At 39.8% G+C, this 19088-nt stretch overlaps 2 protein-coding genes across 2 annotated transcripts in view; both read left to right on the forward strand.

Annotated features, from left to right (window-relative positions):
• Positions 1 to 286: 286 nt before the first annotated feature.
• On the forward strand, positions 287 to 6632 carry C12H9orf40 (chromosome 12 C9orf40 homolog). Its single transcript, XM_058695684.1, has 2 exons — positions 287 to 936; positions 6048 to 6632. The coding sequence occupies exons 1-2, from the start codon at positions 514 to 516 to the stop codon at positions 6204 to 6206; spliced, it is 582 nt and encodes a 193-aa protein (XP_058551667.1). The 5' UTR covers positions 287 to 513; the 3' UTR covers positions 6207 to 6632.
• Positions 6633 to 7445: 813 nt separating this feature from the next.
• The window catches only part of TRPM6 (transient receptor potential cation channel subfamily M member 6), a 202895-nt gene continuing 191252 nt past the window's right edge, over positions 7446 to 19088 (forward strand). The window contains exons 1-2 of the mRNA XM_058695681.1: positions 7446 to 8762; positions 12940 to 13084. The gene's annotated coding sequence lies outside the window, so the exon portion shown is untranslated. The remainder of the gene's footprint in view (positions 8763 to 12939; positions 13085 to 19088) is intronic.

Below are 19088 nucleotides of genomic sequence, written 5' to 3' on the forward strand. Positions count from 1 at the left end.
ACGTCTTAAAGGTCTTGAACCTACCCCGCTTTACCGAGTTCGGGATTTGCAGAACCACGCCCCACCTAAGAGGAACCAAGGTCACGCCCTCCGCGGACACCGCCGCTGGGCCTTTAATAAAGCCGCGGCCGCCTTCCCGCCTCCCCCCGGGGCGCGCACTTCCGGCCGCGGGGGCGTTCGGGAGCGCGCCCCGCGAGCCTCCACCAACCAGCGGCTCCGCCTGGCAGGCGCGAGTACGCGCGCGCACATTTGTGCGCAGGTTCGAATCTCCGCCGCTTCGCGGTTGCTCCCCAACGTCCGGCAGCACCGCGGCGGCCGCGAGGGCAGCTCGCGGGCTGCGCTGGGCCCGGCCGCCCCGCCCCGCCCCCTCCGCACGCCCCACCTGCCCGCCGCCGGCTCGCCCGGAGCAGGTCCTCGCCCCCCGTCGCGCGCTCCGCCCTCGCCCTCCGCCCCCGGAGCTCTCCGCGCTCGGCCTCCCGCGCCTGGCGGGCTCCGCCCGAGGCTCCGGGGCCCATGGCCAAGCGGCGTGCGGCCGAGCCGCTGACGTTCCACGTGCCTTGGAAGCGGCTCCTGCTCTGCGACTTCCCCGAGGAGCCGCCGCCGCTCTGGATCCCGCCGCCGGGGGCCTCGCATCCCGGGCGGCCCGTCGGCGTCCCGGAGCCGCCCCGAAAGCGCAAAATCGACGCGGGGGCTATGACTGAGGCTTCAGCTTCGCCCAGCAAGCGCCGCGACGGCGGGGACACCAGCGTTCCGGGCGGCGTGGAGCGTGAGGGCCAAGGCCTGGAGACGGGCGAGCCGCAGTTGCTGCAGCCTCCCGTGCGGCCCCGCGGGCCGGGGGAGGAGCCCCGGGGCGCCCGGCCCCCGAGGGGCGGTGGCGACGACGGGGCGGGGCGCACGGAGCCCCCACGGGGAGACTGGGGGGCCGCACCGCGCCAGGTAGGGGCTGGGGACCGGCTGAGCGCTCCAGAGGGCGGGAGGGATGAGGAGAGAGGGGCTCAGCCTTGACGCAGCCATGGCACGCCCCGGGAAGAAACAGATTGGTCCCCTCTTGACTCGTGTTCATCAAGAAGCCCCAGAAGGCGAAAAGCCGGGAACCCTAGGGCAGGAAGGACGTGGACTCCCAGACTACCCCCAAGGGCCTCAGAGCCCTTGGCCCCTTGGCAGCGTTTTGGGAGAGTCGTGTGGGCTTGCACCTTTAGTGCCTGTGGTGTGGAAGAGGGAAGCAGGAGCGTGGGTCACGACGGACTAGAGCCTGATGAAGACCTTGACCGTGGACCGCGATAGGTCAGCTCAACGACAGATGGAGAAAGGGTAGCGCGCTTTCCTTGGCTTAATGATGATTTCTTCTAGAATTCGTGGTAGATTTCTAAGGAGGGTGACCAATGTGGTAGTCATCAGTTGGATGGCCTGTAGGCATGGTAAAGCACTTGTGGTAGAGAGGAAGGGCCTCCCTGCCTTGGGAACAGGCATTTAAAAACTCAGTGTTAAATCGGATTTTTTTAAAAAAGGATCATTGTTGAAAATTAATTTGGGCCCTAAAGTAAAACGTATATGAGGATCATATATAACAGTTCCTATTCTTTGGGAAACGAGCCTGCCCCATCTCTGAGCCTGAGGTTTGATTTGTCTCGAAGTTCACCGTGTGAGACAGCGGAACCCTTGAAATGTGACTAATCCAAATTGATGTGTGCTGTAAGTGTAAAAAAACACTCTAGATTTCGAAGATCTCAAAGATTTTTATATTGATTGCACATTGAAAGGACTTGAAGATACTGGAGTGGATAAAATGTATTAAAATTTACCTGTTTCACTTTTTTAATACAGCCACTAGAAAAATTTAAATTGTGCTTGTGGCCTGCATTACATATTTATGAGACTGCTTTGGTTTATACTTAGGAATTCGGGCTGCATTTTGGCAGTTCTGGATTGACTTACCGGGAGCTTTGGGAATAGAAGTACCAAGTGTAGGGCTTAGAATTCACCAAACTCTTTTCAAGCACTACATCATAGTATTCACCTCACCTTTTTCCATTGTGTTCAGTATCTCTTGCAGAATTAACCAAATGCCTTTGCTGGGGGGAAAAAAAAAAAAAAAAAAAAAAGGTGAATTGAGGCTCCTTTGGCATGCCTTCTTGGTGGAAAAACCTAATACAATAATGAGAATTTTATAGTTGGGAAAGAACTTTTTCTCTGGTTGTGAGAAATCATCCTGCAGATAATAATGGACATTTCTGGTTGAAATTCTAAATTGTAAATATTCCCATCCCCAGTTTTCTTGGAATTTAGAAAACATGAGGTTGAGGAGTTTTTTTTTTTTTAGACTTTTTTCTTTAGATTGCTTTTGGATGTTCAAAATCCGCTTACTTAAAACTGATAGCACTTATGTTTTGAAAACAGAATAATTAGAGTTTCCAGTTGTATTGTGTGTGTTGCCAATGGCAAAATCTAAGAAAGCAAACCCAGGATGATAATTATCCAGATCTATTTGATCTGAGGGTAAGCAGTGTGTAGTTTGAAAACTTACTCTTCGGACCATTTTGGTACCCCACCCATATATAGGGTTGTCTTCCCTACCAGAGTATACTCACTGAAGTATGCCACAGATTGATAAGAAGGAAATAGGGAAATTATAGGTAGAGGAAAATTTTTGAGTAGGCTGACTCACCTTAGAATCTCTTAGACACAGCTGTATCTTCTACAGCGATGACTACATCTGACAGCTCTTTGCTTCCCAGTCACTACAGGCCCATGGCAAGGACTAAGCTTGGCCATGGGGTACCTTCTTCACCAAGACAATCCCTGTTCCCTTTTCTTTTGGCTAAAGCCTCATGTTTCTTCCTTTTGTTCGTTCTGTTCCATGAGCTTCTTGTCTTCTGCAAATTTAAGAGAGGGACATGTTTTCTCCAGTTCCTCTCTTCCTGCTTCTAAAGATGCAGGTTTTTTGTTGGTTTTTTGTTTTTTGTTTTTTGTCTTTTAAGGGATTTACAGCTAATTACCAAGATACACGGTATAACAGAAACATGGAGAAGTTAAAAAGGCTTTTCAATTCATGCAGTAAATGTCTCCCTGGTTCCTAGCACTCAGAGTAGAGCGTAAGTCCTTACCTTCACCCTTGGGATCTTGTTTAGGAAAAGTTTTTTCAAATATGTCCTTTCTACATTGAAGATTTAATTTAGGCAGAATAAAGACACCTTTTTTTCTGTCCTAGAACCTCAGTATTTTTTGAGTTGTCTCATGTTTTTTTGTTGTGTTGGCTTTTTTCCTAGGTGGTTTTTGTTGAGTTTCGTTTTTTTAACCAGAGAAGTAAAAACCAGATATTACTTCATTAAATATTTGTGTTTTCTCATGATAGTGTCACTTCGTGCAGATTCATTTGCTCTGTCTGCTGATCCTCACTGGTAGCTACTTTTAATGGAAAGTAAGCAGAAATGTTTTCTTCCTATTCTTAGGAAGACAATAATGAATGATTCATAGGTTTCTTGGGATATAATATGTAGCCATGTTGAGCTATTACAGTACTAGCCCTTAATTTGAAAATGAGTCCTGCATCTCACCGATGCGGAAACAGACTTCGATCAAAGTCAGGGTTGGTGGATGGTGGAGTTATCTTGCAAACCCAGGTCTGTCTGGTGGCAAAGTTTGTGCTGTCTGCTAGTAGGTTACACTGATGTCCTTAAAAGATCTTTTTTGGGCCCACGTTTATAAGTAGGTAATTTGGACGGTAGATTTTTTCAAAAAGGCAAAGATACAACCCTTGTTTTTTAACCCTGTTTACGTATCAAAATGAATTGGGGGGGGGGCATCCTTTGAATTACTGCAATTTTTTTTTTTTTTTTAATCCCACTGTAAAGAAATTCCAAAGACACTCTTAATTCTCTAAGTTTTAGTGTCTACGATTTCCTTTTAGGCCCGTGTGGTCCAGTAAAGTAACTAGCCACATGTGGCTATGAAGCATTGAAATGTGGCTAGTCTGAATAGTGCTGTAAGTATAAAATACTCACCAGATTGTGAAAACTTAGTGTGACAAAAAGAACGTGAAATATTGCATTCATTTTTAAAAATACTGACTACACATTGAAATAATAATATTTTGGATATATAAGGTCAAATAAAATATTGTTAAGAGAATTTTACCTTCTTTTTTACTTTTTAAAATTACTTATGTGGCTCTCATACTTCTGTTGGATAGTGCTGTTACAACAAGCATGAGCCTAAAGTAAAAACACAACCTGATAGAATAGATATATAAATATTCATCTGGGCACAGTGTTAACCTTCAAAATGTTCACCATGGAAGCCTGTATATAATTCCAGTGCTGCTTCCTTGCACAAAGTATTTTGGGGATGCTTTTCACATTTTGTGTCAATCTTGAACTTCATTGGAATGTCAGCTTCACTTCATAGTTACTTGAAACAATTTTATAGCCATTCAATGTGTTGAATTTTAAAGGAGCCAGCACTCAACTTGGATTTATCAGCGTTGATTTATTGATTTAAAAGTCAGGCCTTCGGGGCGTCTGGGTGGCTCAGTCCATTGAACATCTGACTCTTGATTTTGGCTCAGGTCAGCATGCCAGGGTCTTGGGATCAAGCCCCGCATCAGGCTTTGGACTGAGTGTGGAACCTCCTTAAGATGCTCTGTCTCTATCTCTTTGCCTCTCTCCCCCACTCTCTCTCTCTTTATAAAATAACATTAAAATTAAAAAGTCCTGCCTTGCACCAAATCTTGTATCTTTGATAAAATAATCAGTTTAAGATTTTCTTGTTATTTAGCATGTTTATACTCTAAAACTTCTTGGCAAGTTTTCAAAATATTTTAGCCTATGTAAAGTCAGTCGCTTAAAATACCAAGCCTCAGGGGAAAGACGAAAAAATAAGTTTTAAGGTATATTTGTATTTTTATTCTTTATTTATTTTTTTTATTTTCTTTTTTTCATTTTATTTTATTTTATTTTATTTTTTTAATATATGAAATTTATTGTCAAATTGGTTTCCGTACAACACCCAGTGCTCATCCCAAAAGGTGCCCTCCTCAATAGCCATCATCCACCCTCCCCTCCCTCCCACCCCCCATCAACCCTCAGTTTGTTCTCAGTTTTTAAATCACATTTGAATACAACATAGGTCCTCTCAAGTCTCCAGGTACACATGTATTAATGTGGTAACATTAGCATAAATATCCAAAATTTTTTTTTTTAATATATGAAATTTACTGTCAAATTGGTTTCCATACAACACCCAGTGCTCATCCCAAAAGGTGCCCTCCTCAATACCCATCACCCACCCTGCCCTCCCTCCCACCCCCCATCAACCCTCAGTTTGTTCTCAGTTTTTAACAGTCTCTTATGCTTTGGCTCTCTCCCACTCTAACCTCTTTTCTTTTTTTTTTTTCCTTCCCCTCCCCCATGGGTTTCTGTTACGTTTCTCAGGATCCACATAAGAGTGAAACCATATGGTATCTGTCTTTCTCTGTATGGCTTATTTCACTTAGCATCACACTCTCCAGTTCCATCCACGTTGCTACAAAAGGCCATATTTCATTTTTTCTCATTGCCACGTAGTATTCCATTGTGTATATAAACCACAATTTCTTTATCCATTCATCAGTTGATGGACATATATTTGTATTTTTAAAACAAGCTGTGTTCCTCACTGAAAGATAAAAATAAATTTATGAAAAAAAATGTTTTTAAATGATTTAAAAAAAAGAGAAAGAAAAAAAATTATGACATTTTCCAACATTTTCTTTGGTTGAAAAATGGAAGACAGTTATCAAGAAGATGCTCTTGGAAGACATTCTTTTAAAGATAAACTGCTAACAAAATATTTTCACAAATCCATGAGTATGAAAATGCAGAGTTGACTGAGCCCATGAAGTACTTTGATTAGGCAGAATTAAAAATGTACATTTGTTGAAGATGCGAAGTAAAAGACCCAAAATCTTCATGTGAGTTTGCTTTTAAAACAAAATTTGCTTCCTGGGGGGGAAAAAGTAACTTTTTCATACACCGATGCTGTCCTTTCATCTCTTTCTTTTTTCCCTAAAGCTCAATGAAGAATTCTGGCAGTATAACACCTTCCAGTACTGGAGGAATCCCCTGCCGCCTATTGATCTGGCAGACCTCGAAGACATCGGCGAAGGCAGCCTGCGGGAAGCAAGGCTTCAGGGCAAGAACGAAGTGGTTGAGGTCGACATGGAGTCCTGACACAAGCACCTGAAGAATAGGTCTTTCGGCCGTGGCCTTTGAGGCGACCTCTCTTAAGTGAATTTGCATATTCTTAAGGAGAAAAGTTATTTTCCATACTTGATGCGATACCATTCCCAAACCTGAAAAATGAGGAAGAGTTGTTTTAAAGATAAATGCCTGTGGTCACTACTGAAACTCCCAAGAGGGATTTGTCAAGGATCTAGTGCAGTTAGAGGGGAAGTATTTTATATACGTACTCTCAAAGAAAAATTTATGTTTAGATTCTAAATTTGAAAATATTGGTCTTCTAAAAAAGAATTCTGACAGTTTTAGAAACAGGTGGGAAATGCTCAAATGTTCCTCTTGTCTGTACCAAAAAGTTAATTTGTGGTACATGAAATGAATATTGTTTTTTAACTGTTCTTAATAAAATGCTTTCTAGTACATCGTATCGACTCTTCTTAGTTGAACAAATAACTGACTTAAACATCTATGCAAACTTCAAGTGCGGGGGACTCTTAAAGGTGGTATAGTTTTAAAAGAACTTTGTAAAGCGTAACGTAGTGAGAATTTCAATTTGGGGAGCGTGTTTGCATAGCTTCCAGTATTTGATATTTGTTTAACTCTACTCTGGGGAATCAAAAATGGATCGAGAACAATGAGAAGTGAAGAGGTTCTTCCCTCCCCCTTTTCCCAGGTTAAGAGGAAAGAAATTAGTGGTATTTCTTAATTTCTTGGCTTTGAGTTGCTTTGAGGGCACGGTTTTTATTGCTTATTGCTTCAGACTTACAGTTCTCAACACTGGCAACACTTCAGAAATCTTTGCCTGAGTAGCACTCAAGAGATGCCCATTTAACTGTCTGAGACGGGCCTTGGGTATAGCTATTTTTTTAGGCACCAGTCCTCCTCCTCTTCCCCAATCCTAATGTGCCGACAGCTTTGAGAACCACTAAACTGATGGTAGTTTTTCCTGTTTAAAGGAGATAACATTTGACGTGAAACAGCGCCTCTTAATTAGCTTTGTTTTTATTTCACTCTACTGATGGATTTGTTACAAGTAAGTTATTGTGTTGTTATTACTATTTCATTGTTAAAAAAATAAAGTAAGCAGTTTGTGTTTGAGTTGAGTATCAATGATTGTTAATTAACTTTTGTGCTACATCCAGAGTGTTGGCTTTGTAATAGAGTAACCCGTCCTTGTGTATTTTTTTGTTGTTAATGACAGTAGATCCCAAATTGAGAAAGGATGATAAATGCCAATGAGACAGAGAGAACGTTTTGTGGATACTGTAGGATTTAAGTATGAGTTGACATTAGTAAGAATATCCTAGAACAAAAGACATGTATTGTGGTTAAAAGTTAAGCCTTTGGAGTCAGACCTGGTTCAAAGGCTTGTGTTGCCACTTTCTACCTATGTAACGTTAAGCGAGTTATTTTTCATCGCCAAGCCCTAGGTTCCTTAACTGTAAAATGAGAAACAATAAATAGTATCTACCTCAAAAGAGGCTATGTGTATTGTCAAGCAATGGACTAAGTACTTCACCCACATCTTGTTTAATTCTCATAATAACCTTATTGTAGGTACAAAACAGTAACTAGAATAAATGTGCTTTTTGTAGTTATGCTTCATTCTACTTTAAATTGCCACCAGAAGTTTCACGGTAAGAATTGGAATTGAGATAGCAAGCATGGCAAGCTAGTGCGGGAAGCAGTTAAATTACTGTGGGAAAAAGGAAAATGGTAAACTTTCTTCCCCTTCTGTTTGGCCTGAGCGTAAGGAAGGTGTCCATTTTCGTTCACTACTCTTCCTGGTGCCCAGAACAGTGTGTGTCACATAATAGATAGTCCATAGAAATTGCACAAGCGAATTAGTGATCTTACCTATTGACAGGAAGGTTAATGCCAGCAGTTTTCTAGAAACCTATCTTACAAAGCTAGGCATTCTACCGAAGAAGTCCATACAAAAGATGTGTTGCAGAGATCAAATAGTAAAACGCTGGAAACATAAAAACTGAGACAAGTCCAGCTGATGAACTACAGGAGGTGGTCATTAACTTTAATGAGAAATTTCATAGGATATTACATTGCAGGTTTGTGAATGGGAGATTGAAAGTGTACCTCAGACGGGGTCCTGGCTGACTCCTTTGGTAGAGCTATGTTGACTCTTGATCCCAGGGTTGTGGTTCAAGCCCTACCATAGGTGTAAAACTTAGAAAATGAGTAGCTCACACAACTTTTTTGAGCATTATGTGTCAACATACAAAACTAATGTAAAGAGATTCAGGGAAAATATTTGCTGTCAATATGTTGAAGGCTGAACATTTAAAAAAAATTTTTTTTTTTTTTTTAGTGTTTATTTTTGAGAGAGAGAGAGAGAGAAAGGGTCCAAGCTGGGGAGGGGCAGAGAGAGAGGGAGACACAAAATCTGAAGCCGGTTCCAGGCTCTGAGCTGTCAGCCCAAAGCCCGACGTCGGGCCCAAACCCACAAACTGCGAGATCATGACCTGAGCCAAAGTCAGACGCCCAACGAACTGAGCCACCCAGGCGCCCCGAAGGCTGAACATTTTTATACAGGTATATATATACTTGAAGCATTTCAACATGTTTAATATGTAAAATATGAATTTATATGTAAAGATGTATACATACATACCCATACATGTATACGTATATATAGGGAGAACAGATTTGAAATAACTACATCCTTTTAGAAAAAAATTTTTATTAACTCCAGATAATTTGGCAAAATTGCATGGTGGGTAAATTAAGATGAAAATTTAAAGGTAGGTTTTTTTTTTTCAGGTTATATACACTTCACCCAGATTCCCTAGTATAACATCTTACCACAGTACAATTATGAAAATGAGGAAATTAAAGCTAATATAATTCTATAATGCTATTATGAGGACGCGGAAAGAGTGGCTTCCGACAGTTCTTAAAAGATAGAAGTGAAAAATGTACAGAATTTATAGACTGTTCAACTTTTACCATCATCCCGCTAACCTTTTTCTGGCCCAGGATTCAATCCAGGGTCACATGTTCTATTTAGTGGTAGTATCTCCTCAGACTCCTTTAAAAAGATTCCTTGGAATTTCTTTGCCTTTCATGACCTTAGCACTTTGTGCAGAGTACTGAGCAGTTATTTCATAGGGTAGCCCGCAATTTTGGTTCGTCTGGTATGTCTCATAGGCAGGCATCTTTGGTAAGAACTCCAGAGAAATGATGTATCCTCAGCACATCACACTGGAAGGCACTGCCCTTCACCTTGTCTTGTCATTGGTGATTATAACTTTGATTTCTTGGAAAAGGGGGTGTCTGCCAGGTTTCTGTGTTAGAAAGTTAATATCTTCTATATAATAGTTATCTTCTGGGAAGATACTTTGAGACTATGTAAATATCCCATTTATCTTCACATTCTGCCTGTAAATTATCAGATCTGTTGATGATTCTTTACATGAAAAATTTTTGGTCTGGTGTATGTCAAGTGGTAACTTTCTCTTTCCATTATCCCTTCTACATCTATCCATTGGAATTCTATAAAGCAAGAGCTTTCCTTTCACCCTCATGTTTCATTCAGGATAGACTTATGGGCATATATTTTATTCTATGAGTTATAAATGTGTTATTTTGTTGTAGAAATTATCCCAACAGATTTGGCCACTGGGGGGCCCTTTGAGTTAGCTCTTGTGCCCTTCCCCATTTTTTAACACACTATTTATTGCGTGAGTACTGGTTAATCTTGGCAATGCACTTCTGCATTTACAAGGTTAATGGATGGAAATTATGCCCCGTGTGCACCACTGTGTTTTTCACTGAACAGCCTGAGCCCTGACATCCTCTTCAGAAAATGGGGACACGAATACCCACCTAGAGGAGCAGAATGGGGATGAAGTGACACAGTGGCTGTGCAGAACCCATAATGGGCAATAAATATACATGTCTCTTCCTCATAGGACATGAAATGCACATTTTTGCCATCTTTTTCGGTAGGTAGACAGATAAGTCTGTTAGTGATCTCTGACAATACCTGAAATTGAGGCTAACACTAAAGTCACTTGTAAAGAATTTCAACAATTGTCTGGAGTCCACAAATCTAAACAATAGTGTTCTAGTAATTTATATTTACTTATTGCTTTATCTTGTGTCCTTCTGATACACCCTGTGGTAGAGAGAATTCTAAAGTGGGCCCAAAGATTCCCAGACTGTATCATCCAGTCATTTGATCAAACACTAGTTTAGGTACTACTGTGAGGAATTTTGCAAATGTAAGTAAAGTCCCAAACCAGTTCATCATAAGGTGAAATGATCCAGGTGAAGGGGACTTAATCACGTGAGCCCTTTAAACATATGGGTGAAGGGGTCAGAGACAGAAGTCAAGCGAAAGATGTGGGAGGGATTGAATATAAGAACAATTCTCCTGGCTTTGAAGATGAAGGGAGCCGTCTGACAAGAACCGAAGAGTAGCCTCTAGGGGAGGAGAGTGAGTCCTGGCAGCCAGCCAGCAGGGAAACCGTGACCTCAGTCCTACAACCTCAAAGATCTGAGTTGAGCCAACAACTTGAATGAAGATGGAAGTGGGTGCCTTCCCGGAGTTTTCAGAGAGGAACAAAGCCTGGCTGACACCTCGATTTCAGCTTTGTGGCACTCTTGAACAGACATCCTTCCCTGCCAACTGGGACTTCTGACCTACAGAACTGTGAACTAATCGATAGGTTTTTGTCGTTGCTTTTTTTAAATGCTAAATTCGTGGTAATTTGCTACGCAGCAATAGAAAACTAACAGAGACTATCCTGTTTAGCATTTCCATCCCTTCTCACGCAGATGTCCCGTCACAAACATTTCTCTTGTGATGTCTTCACTCTAGTCTGGGAATCATTTCTCCAAACGGTCCTGGTTCTGTTATTAGAGAATGGTACTTAGAAATGAAGACGTGGGTGCAACGTTGCTCACCGGTGCGGAGTATCACTGCTTCTCGATCCTCTCAGCTGACAAAACTACAAAATATATGTGTATACAACTATATGCATTTCTCCATCTGTCAGTATACTTGTGTCTATATCTGTATATATACTTAAAAAAAAAAAAAAAAGAGTTCGTGCTGACACTTCCAATCCCAATCCAACACCACGGTGTCCATTATAACTTCCCCTCTTATTATTATTATTTTTTTAAGTTTATTTATTTTGAGGGACACTTAGGTGGCTCAGTCGGTTAAGCGTCCGACTTCGGCTCAGGTCATGATCTTGTGGTTTGTGGGTTCGAGCCCGGCATCTGGCCCTGCTAACAGCTCAGGGTCTGGAGCCAGCTTCGGATGCTGTGTCTCCCCCTCTCTCTGCCCTTCCCCCACTCGCACTCTGTCTCTCTCTCTCTCTCAAAAGTAAATCAACATTAAAAAATTTTCTTAAAATTTATTTATTTTGAGAGAAGAGAGTTGTGGGCACACATGTGCGTGAAAGGGGGAGGGGGAGGGGAAGAGAGAGAGGGAGAGAGAATCCAATGGGCTCGATCCCACAACCTGTGAGATCATGACCTGAGTGGAAACCAAGAGTCAGACACCTGAGTAAGCCACCCAGACATCCCTTATTTTTAACTCCTTTGAAAAGTAGACCTCATATCCCCTGTTTATTTGTTTGCTCAATCCTCAAGTACACTACTGCACCAACATGCCTGCTAATGTACATACTTCTTTTTGTGTTTAGCCTTTGGCTATTCAATTAATATATTGTTCCCTAAAGTTACTTAGGTTGGTTATTTACTTGCAATACAGTTGGATTCATTTATTTCTGTTTATATATCAGTTTTGACTCCCCATCTAATGTTTTAAAGTTTGTAAAACATTGACATAGTTCTTCAAGTCAGAACTACACAAAAATGTATAATCAGAGAAGTGTCATTCACCCTAACTCTTCTCCTCCATTCATTCCCCTGTTTTCCCTACTTTGTTCCCTTTACCTCTGTAAATAAACAATTTCATTAGTTTCTGGCTTGTTCGTGTGTGTGTGTGTGTGTGTGTGTGTGTGTGTGTGTGTGTATGGTTTTTGTTTTTGTTTTCTTGCACTAATGGGCAGATACACATATCATTTCTTCTTTATATATTTATAACTCATACAAATTTATTAGAAAACTGTGGTTCTAATAAATGGGTAATGGACATAGAAAAACTAGTTTACAAAAGAAAAACATGAGAATAAAAATAAACATTTTTGTTTAATTGTGATCTCAAATTTTAAGTAAGAATCTATTTATATAAATTGGCAAAAGTTGCAGAGCATGTTTTATTTTTAGTAAAGCCTGTCTGAAAAGCAGTTTGGCAATATGCTTTAAGAGCCTTATCATAATCTTTGAACTAGTTTTCATTCTGTATCCGAAAATATATCCTAAAGGGATAATCAGAAAACTAGATGCAAATTCACACATCACTGTAATAGTAAAATATTACAAATTAAAAAAAAATAACTTTTAAGAAAATTGATGGATAATTAAAATATACATGATATAATAGAATGAAATCATAAATTGGTATTGCTAAGAGTTTTAATGATATGGGAAAATGCTTAAAAAAAATAGGACTTTCAGACAGCTAATCAAACTCTGTCTTCCACTAATTACAACTGAGAGCCCTACTAAAATACACCTCTGGCCTCTAAAACTTAAATGAAGGCATTACCGAATATGGAATGGAAGTCCAACTTGGCAAATCGACTCATACAGAGTAAAGTTTTATGGTTTTATTTTTTGCCTTCTCCCCCAGCTTTGAACCAAGAGTGAACACCCAGCAGAGCTCCACCGGTCAACATGGGCAGCCCAAACACTGAAAGAAACCTACCTTTTTGGCCAGAAGAGCAGGAAAGGAAGCTGCTCTGAGCAAGAGTGAATTCTGGGGATGAGAGAGCTGGGTAAGTGATCCCTTAATTCTGTGTATAAACTGGCACTAGTCCTGGGCTTATTCCTTCTTACTTGTTTTATTTTTTTTTTAATCTTTATTTTTGAGAGAGAGAGAGAGAGAGAGAGAGAGAGAGAGAGAGAGAACAAGCAGGGGAGGGGCAGAGAGAGACACACACAGAATCCAAAGCAGGCTCCAGGCTCTTGGCAGTCAGCCCAGAGCCTGACGTGGGTCTTGAACTCACGAAGCACAAGATCATGACCTGAGCCAAAGTCAAATATTTAACTAACTGAGCCACCCTGGTGCCTCAGTCCTGGGCTTATTCTTGAGGGACACATGCAAGGGACAGATTGAGAGCCATATAGCAAAGACTTTGAGAACTAAATCACAGTATAAACTTATGCTCAAATCCCTCACAAATGTCTGAGTGTTGCATACTTGGGACATGCCCAAAGCAGCATAGCCAAGGATTTGAAAACTGAGCTGACCTTAGAACGCATGCCCATGGAAGAAGAGACAGTACTTACGGTCTGAACCTAACTGTGTTGAATATCTACTTAAAAAAAAAAATCAACATTCTTTAGAAGATTTTGACAAGACCCATAGTCTCACAAGGTAATTATTCAAGACACAATCCAAAATACTTGACATGCAAAGAATAAAAAAAGTGTGGCCAGTTTTAAAAGGAAACACAATAGTCAGCATGCAAACAGTCAGTGAAAGGTGACCTGTTTTCAAAGACAATCAAGAGATGTCAATTTCAAGGTGACCCAAATATTAGACTTACCCAAAATTTTAAAGCACCTATCAAAACTTCTCTGTAAGGAAACTGAAGTGAATGAAAACCTAGAATTTCTCAAAAGAAAAATATAACCAATAAGAAACACGTGAAAATTTTAGGAGAGAAGAATACAAATACAGACACAAAAAAATGAATGAAATGAATGAAGTCCTGCCATATGCAATGACATGGATGGAGCTACAGAGTATCATGTATGCTAAGTGAAATAAGTAGAGAATGACAAATACCATATGATTTCACTCACATGTGGAATTTAAGAAACAAACGAGCAAAAGGGAAAAGAGAGACAGAGAGAGAGAATGCTAAACCAAGAAACAGACTCTTAGCTGCAGAGAACAAGCTGACAGTCACCAGAAGGGAGGTGGGTGGGGGGATGGTTTAGGTAGGTGATGGGGACTGAGGAGGGCACTTGTGATGAGCTCCGGGTATTGTATGGAAGTGTTGAAACACTATTTGTACACCTGTAACTGACATTACACAGTATGTTAACTAACTGGAATTCAAATAACAACTTGAAAAAAAAAGAAAAGGATAATATATTTTAAAAAAATACATACTCCTTTCTGATCTGCTGAAACAAGTGGGATAGATATAAACATTATTCTTTTGTACCTGTATTAAGCTAATTATGATTTTTGTTTGTTTTGTTTTGGTGCTTAGTCTAAGTTAGAATGATGTTGAATATTTTATTTGAGTTTTTCCGAGGCTTAATGAGTCTCTTGAACACTTGGAATTTTTTAAAGAGTATTGCTCTCCATAAAAGTGGCTCTATATTTTTAATCACCTCTTTAAAATATGTTAGCGTACCCTTTAGAAGAAAGGTGGTAATTATTATAATTACAAAGGGAATTGTCACATAATTCTGTTAGGCTTGTTAAAATTTGAAGACAATATTTTTATTTTTATTAATGTGATAGGTTTTCTGACTTGAGCTTATAAAACCGCAGGTGCAAAAATGTGGGTGTATCCAATAATGTCTAATGTCATTCCAGCCCTCAGCTTTACAGGCGTCATTTGACTCCTGTGTTCCATTGTTGAACAAGCACCTGTGAAGTCTTGCAGGCAAAGGTATTAGTGCAGTATATGACTCTGTATCAGTACATGACTAAATCCATCAATTAGTTTTTTTCCCTATTTCTCCCACCCCTCGCTCACCACCTCTGGCCACCACCAATCTCTTCGCTGTATCTGTGAGCTTGGTTTGCTAATTTATTATTTCTTTAATTTATAGATTCCAAATGTAAGAGAGATGACACAGTAATTATCTTTTTCTGACTTTGACTTAGTTCACTTAAGCATAATTCTCACAAGGTCTATCCATGTTGTTACAAATTTTGTGACTGGATAGTATTCCGGCTTCTTTATTCATTCAGTCATTGATGGAGATTTAGATTGTTTCCATATCAGGGTGCTTGGGTGGCTCAGTCGGTCAAGCAGCCGACTCTTGATTTCGGCTCAGGTCACGATCTCACCGTTCGGGAGATGGAGCCCCGCGCTGGGCTCTGTGCTGACAGCACTGAGTCTGCTTGGGATTCTCTCCCTCCCTCTCTCTCCGACCCTCCCCGGCTCTCTTTCTTTCTCAAAATAAATAAATAAACATAAAAAATAATTAAAAAAAAGATATTTCCATATCTTGGCTATTGATAAGGAATGCTGAAATGAACATGGAGTTGCATATACCTTTTTGAGTTAGTGTTTTTGTCTTGTTTGGATAAACCCCCAGAAGTGAAATAACTGGATCATATGTAGGTCTATTTTAATATATAATATTAATATTTAATACTTTTTTCCATAGTATCTGTACCAATTTATATTCCCATCAGCAATGCACAGGGGTTTCCCTTTCTCCACATCCTTGCCAACACTTGTTATTTCTGGTGATTAATGTTATAGAGCCTCTTTTCATGCACCTGTTGGCCAAGATATGCCTTCTTTGGAAAAATGTCTATTCAGATCTGCCCAATTTTTTTTAAATTTTATTTTTTATTTTTTAAAATTTACATCCAAATTAGCCTATAGTGCAACAATGATTTCAGGAGTAGATTCCTTGGTGCCCCTGACCCATTTAGCCCATCCCCCCTCCCACAACCCCTTCAGTAACCTTCAGTTTATTCTCCATATTTATGAGTCTCTTCTGTTTTGTCCCCCTCCCTGTTTTTATATTATTTTTGCTTCCCTTCCCTTCTGTTCATCTGTTTTGTCTCTTAAAGTCCTCATATGAGTGAAGTCATATGATTTCTGTCTTTCTCTGACTGACTAATTTCACTTAGCATCATACCCTCCAGTTCCATCCAGGTAGTTGCAAATGGCAAGATTTCATTCTTTTTGATTGCCGAGTAACACTCCATGGTGTGTGTGTGCGCGCGCACACACACACACACACACACACACACACACACACACCACATCTTCTTTATCCATTCACCCATCGATGGACATCTGGGCTCTTTCCATACTTTGGCTATTGTCGATAGTGCTGCTGTAAACATAGGGGTGCATGTGTCCCTTCGAAACAGCACACCTGTATCCTGTGGATAAATGCCTGGTAGTGCAATTGCTGGGTCGTAGGGTAGTTGTTGTTGAGGAACCTCCATACTGTTTTCCAGAGTGACTGCACCAGCTTGCATTCCCTTAGATCTGCCCAAGTTTTAATTGGACTTTTTTTTGCCATTATGTTGCTTGTGTTATTTATATATTTTAGTTATAAGCCCCTTATCAGATATATGATTTGTAAATATTTTCTTCCAACGATAGGTTGCCTTTTCATTTTGTTGATGGTTTTCTTTACTGTCAAAAGCTTTTTAGTCTGATGTAGTCTCACTTGTTTATTTTCGCTTTTGTTGCTTTTGTTTTTCGTGTCAGATTCAAAAAATTATTGCCAAGACCTATGTCAAGGATTTTGCCACTTAGGTTTTATTCTAGGATTTTTATAGTTTTAGGTCTATTTTCAAGTCTTTAATCCATTTTTTACAACTTTTTAAAAGCAAATGGTATTGCCAGTGTGGGGCTTGAACCATTAACCCCACAATCAATAGTTGCGTGCCCTACCAACTGAGCCAGCCAGGTGCCTCTAGTCTTTAATCCACTGTGAGTTAATTCTTGTGTGTAGTAGAAGATAGTGGTTCAACTTCATCCTTTTGCATTTGGCTGTTCAGTTTTCCCAGTACCATTTATTGAAGACACTTCTCTTTTCCCATTGAATATTTGTGGCTCCTTTCTTGTAAGTTAATTAACCATATATGCATGGGTTTATTTGGGGGCTCTCTATTCTATTGATCTCTGTGTGCCATTACCATACTGTTTTAATTATTACAGCTTTGTAATATAATTTGAGATCAGGATGCATGATGTCTCCAGCTTTGTTGTTCTTTCTCAAGTTTGCTTTGGCTGTTCAGGGTCTTTTATGATTTCTATTTCTGTGAATAATGCCATTCGAATTTTGATAGGGATTGCATTGAATCTGTATATTGCTTTGCAGAGTAGGGACATTTTAACAATATTAATTATTTCCATCTGTGAGTAATGGAATTTCTTGCATTGTTCCTGGTCTTTAAGGACAAGCTTTCAGCTTTTTGTCACTGAGTATGGAGTTAGCTTTATCATATTCAGGTACATTCCTTCTTATGCCAACTTTGTTGAGAGTTTTTTTTTTTATAAATGTTGGTTGAATTTTGCCAAATGCTTTTTCTGCATCTATTCAGATGGCTATATAATTGGCCGTGATGTATGACACTGCCTAATTTGTGGATGTTGAACCATCCTTGCATCCTTGGAATAAATCCTACTTCATCATGGTGCATGATTCTTTTAATGTATTTTTGAATGCTCTTGGCTGATGTTTGATTGAGGGTTTTCCTATCTGTGTTCATCAGGGATATTGACCTGTAATTTTCTTTTCTTCTGGCATCCTTGTCTGGTTTTGGTATCAGGGTGCTACTGGCCTCATAAAATGAGTTAGGAAGAGTTCCCTCCTATTCTATTTTTTGGAAGATTTGACAAGGATTGGTCTCAATTCTTCCTTGCAAATTTGGTAGAATTCACCTGTGAAGTTGTCTGGTCCTGGAATTTGTTGTGAGGTTTGTGATTACTGATTCAGTCTCCTTGATAATAATTGATCTGTTCATATTTTTCTATTTCATCAGTATTCAGTGTTGGTAGACTGTATGTAGAAATTTATCTATTTCTTCTAGGTTATTCAATTTGTTGTCATATAATTGTTCATACCAGTCTGTTATGATTCTATGTATTTCTCTAGTGTCAGTTGTAACATCTTTCATTTCTGACTCACTTCTTTCTTGGTGAGTCTAGCTAATGATTTGTCAAAGATTTATCCTTTCAAAGAACTAGCTCTTAATTTCCTGGATCTTTTTCTGTTGTCTTTTTAGTCTTTGTTTCATTTATTTCTGCTCTAATCTTTGTCATGTCCTTCCTTCTCTTAACTTTGAGCTTTATTTGTTCTTTTTTCTCTAGTTTCTTGAGGCAGAGAGTTATGTTGTTTATTTGAGAGCTTTTTTTTTGTTTCTTGAGGGTGGGCATTTATTGCTTTCAACTTCCCTCTTAGAACTGCTCTTGCTATATCCCATAAATTTTAGTATGTTAGATTTCTATTTTCATCTGTCTGAAGTTGTTTTTGATATCTCCTTTGATTTCCTCAATGACCCGTTGGTTATTCAGTAGCATGTTGTTTAACCTCCACATATTTGTGTATATTTAATTTTTCTTCATGTAATTAATTTCTAGTTTCATACCACTGTGGTCAGAAAAGATGCTTCATATGATTCCAATCCTCTTAAATTTATTAAGACTTGTTTTGGGGCTCCTAGGTGGCTCAGTCAGATAAGTGTCTGACTTTGGCTTAGGCCATGGTCTCACAGTTCGTGAGTTCGAGCCCCACATCGGGCTGTCTGCTGTCAGCACAGAGCCTGCTTCAGATCCTCTGTCTCCTCTCTCTGTTCCTCCCCTGCTTGTGCTCTTTTTTGCAAAAATAAATAAACATTAAAAAAATAATTAAAAATAAAAATAAAAAAATACTTAAAAAAAATACTTGTTTTGTGGCCTGACATATGATCTATCTTGAAAAATGTTCCAGATGCACTTGAGAAGAATATGTATTCTGTTGTTTTTGGATGGAACGTTCTATAAGTATCTGTTAAGTCCATCTGGTCTAGCGTGTCATTTAAGGCCAATGTTTCCTTATTGGTTTTCTGTCTGAATG

This window comes from Neofelis nebulosa, chromosome 12 (genome assembly GCF_028018385.1).
Source record: "Neofelis nebulosa isolate mNeoNeb1 chromosome 12, mNeoNeb1.pri, whole genome shotgun sequence".
Lineage (NCBI taxonomy): Eukaryota > Metazoa > Chordata > Mammalia > Carnivora > Felidae > Neofelis > Neofelis nebulosa.

Coding starts and splice junctions, on each gene's coding strand:
- C12H9orf40 (XM_058695684.1), top strand. CDS start 514: ATGGCCAAGCGGCGTGCGGCCGAGCCGCTGACGTTCCACGTGCCTTGG. Junction 937..6,047: donor GGGGGGCCGCACCGCGCCAG/GTAGGGGCTGGG, acceptor TTTTCCCTAAAG/CTCAATGAAGAATTCTGGCA.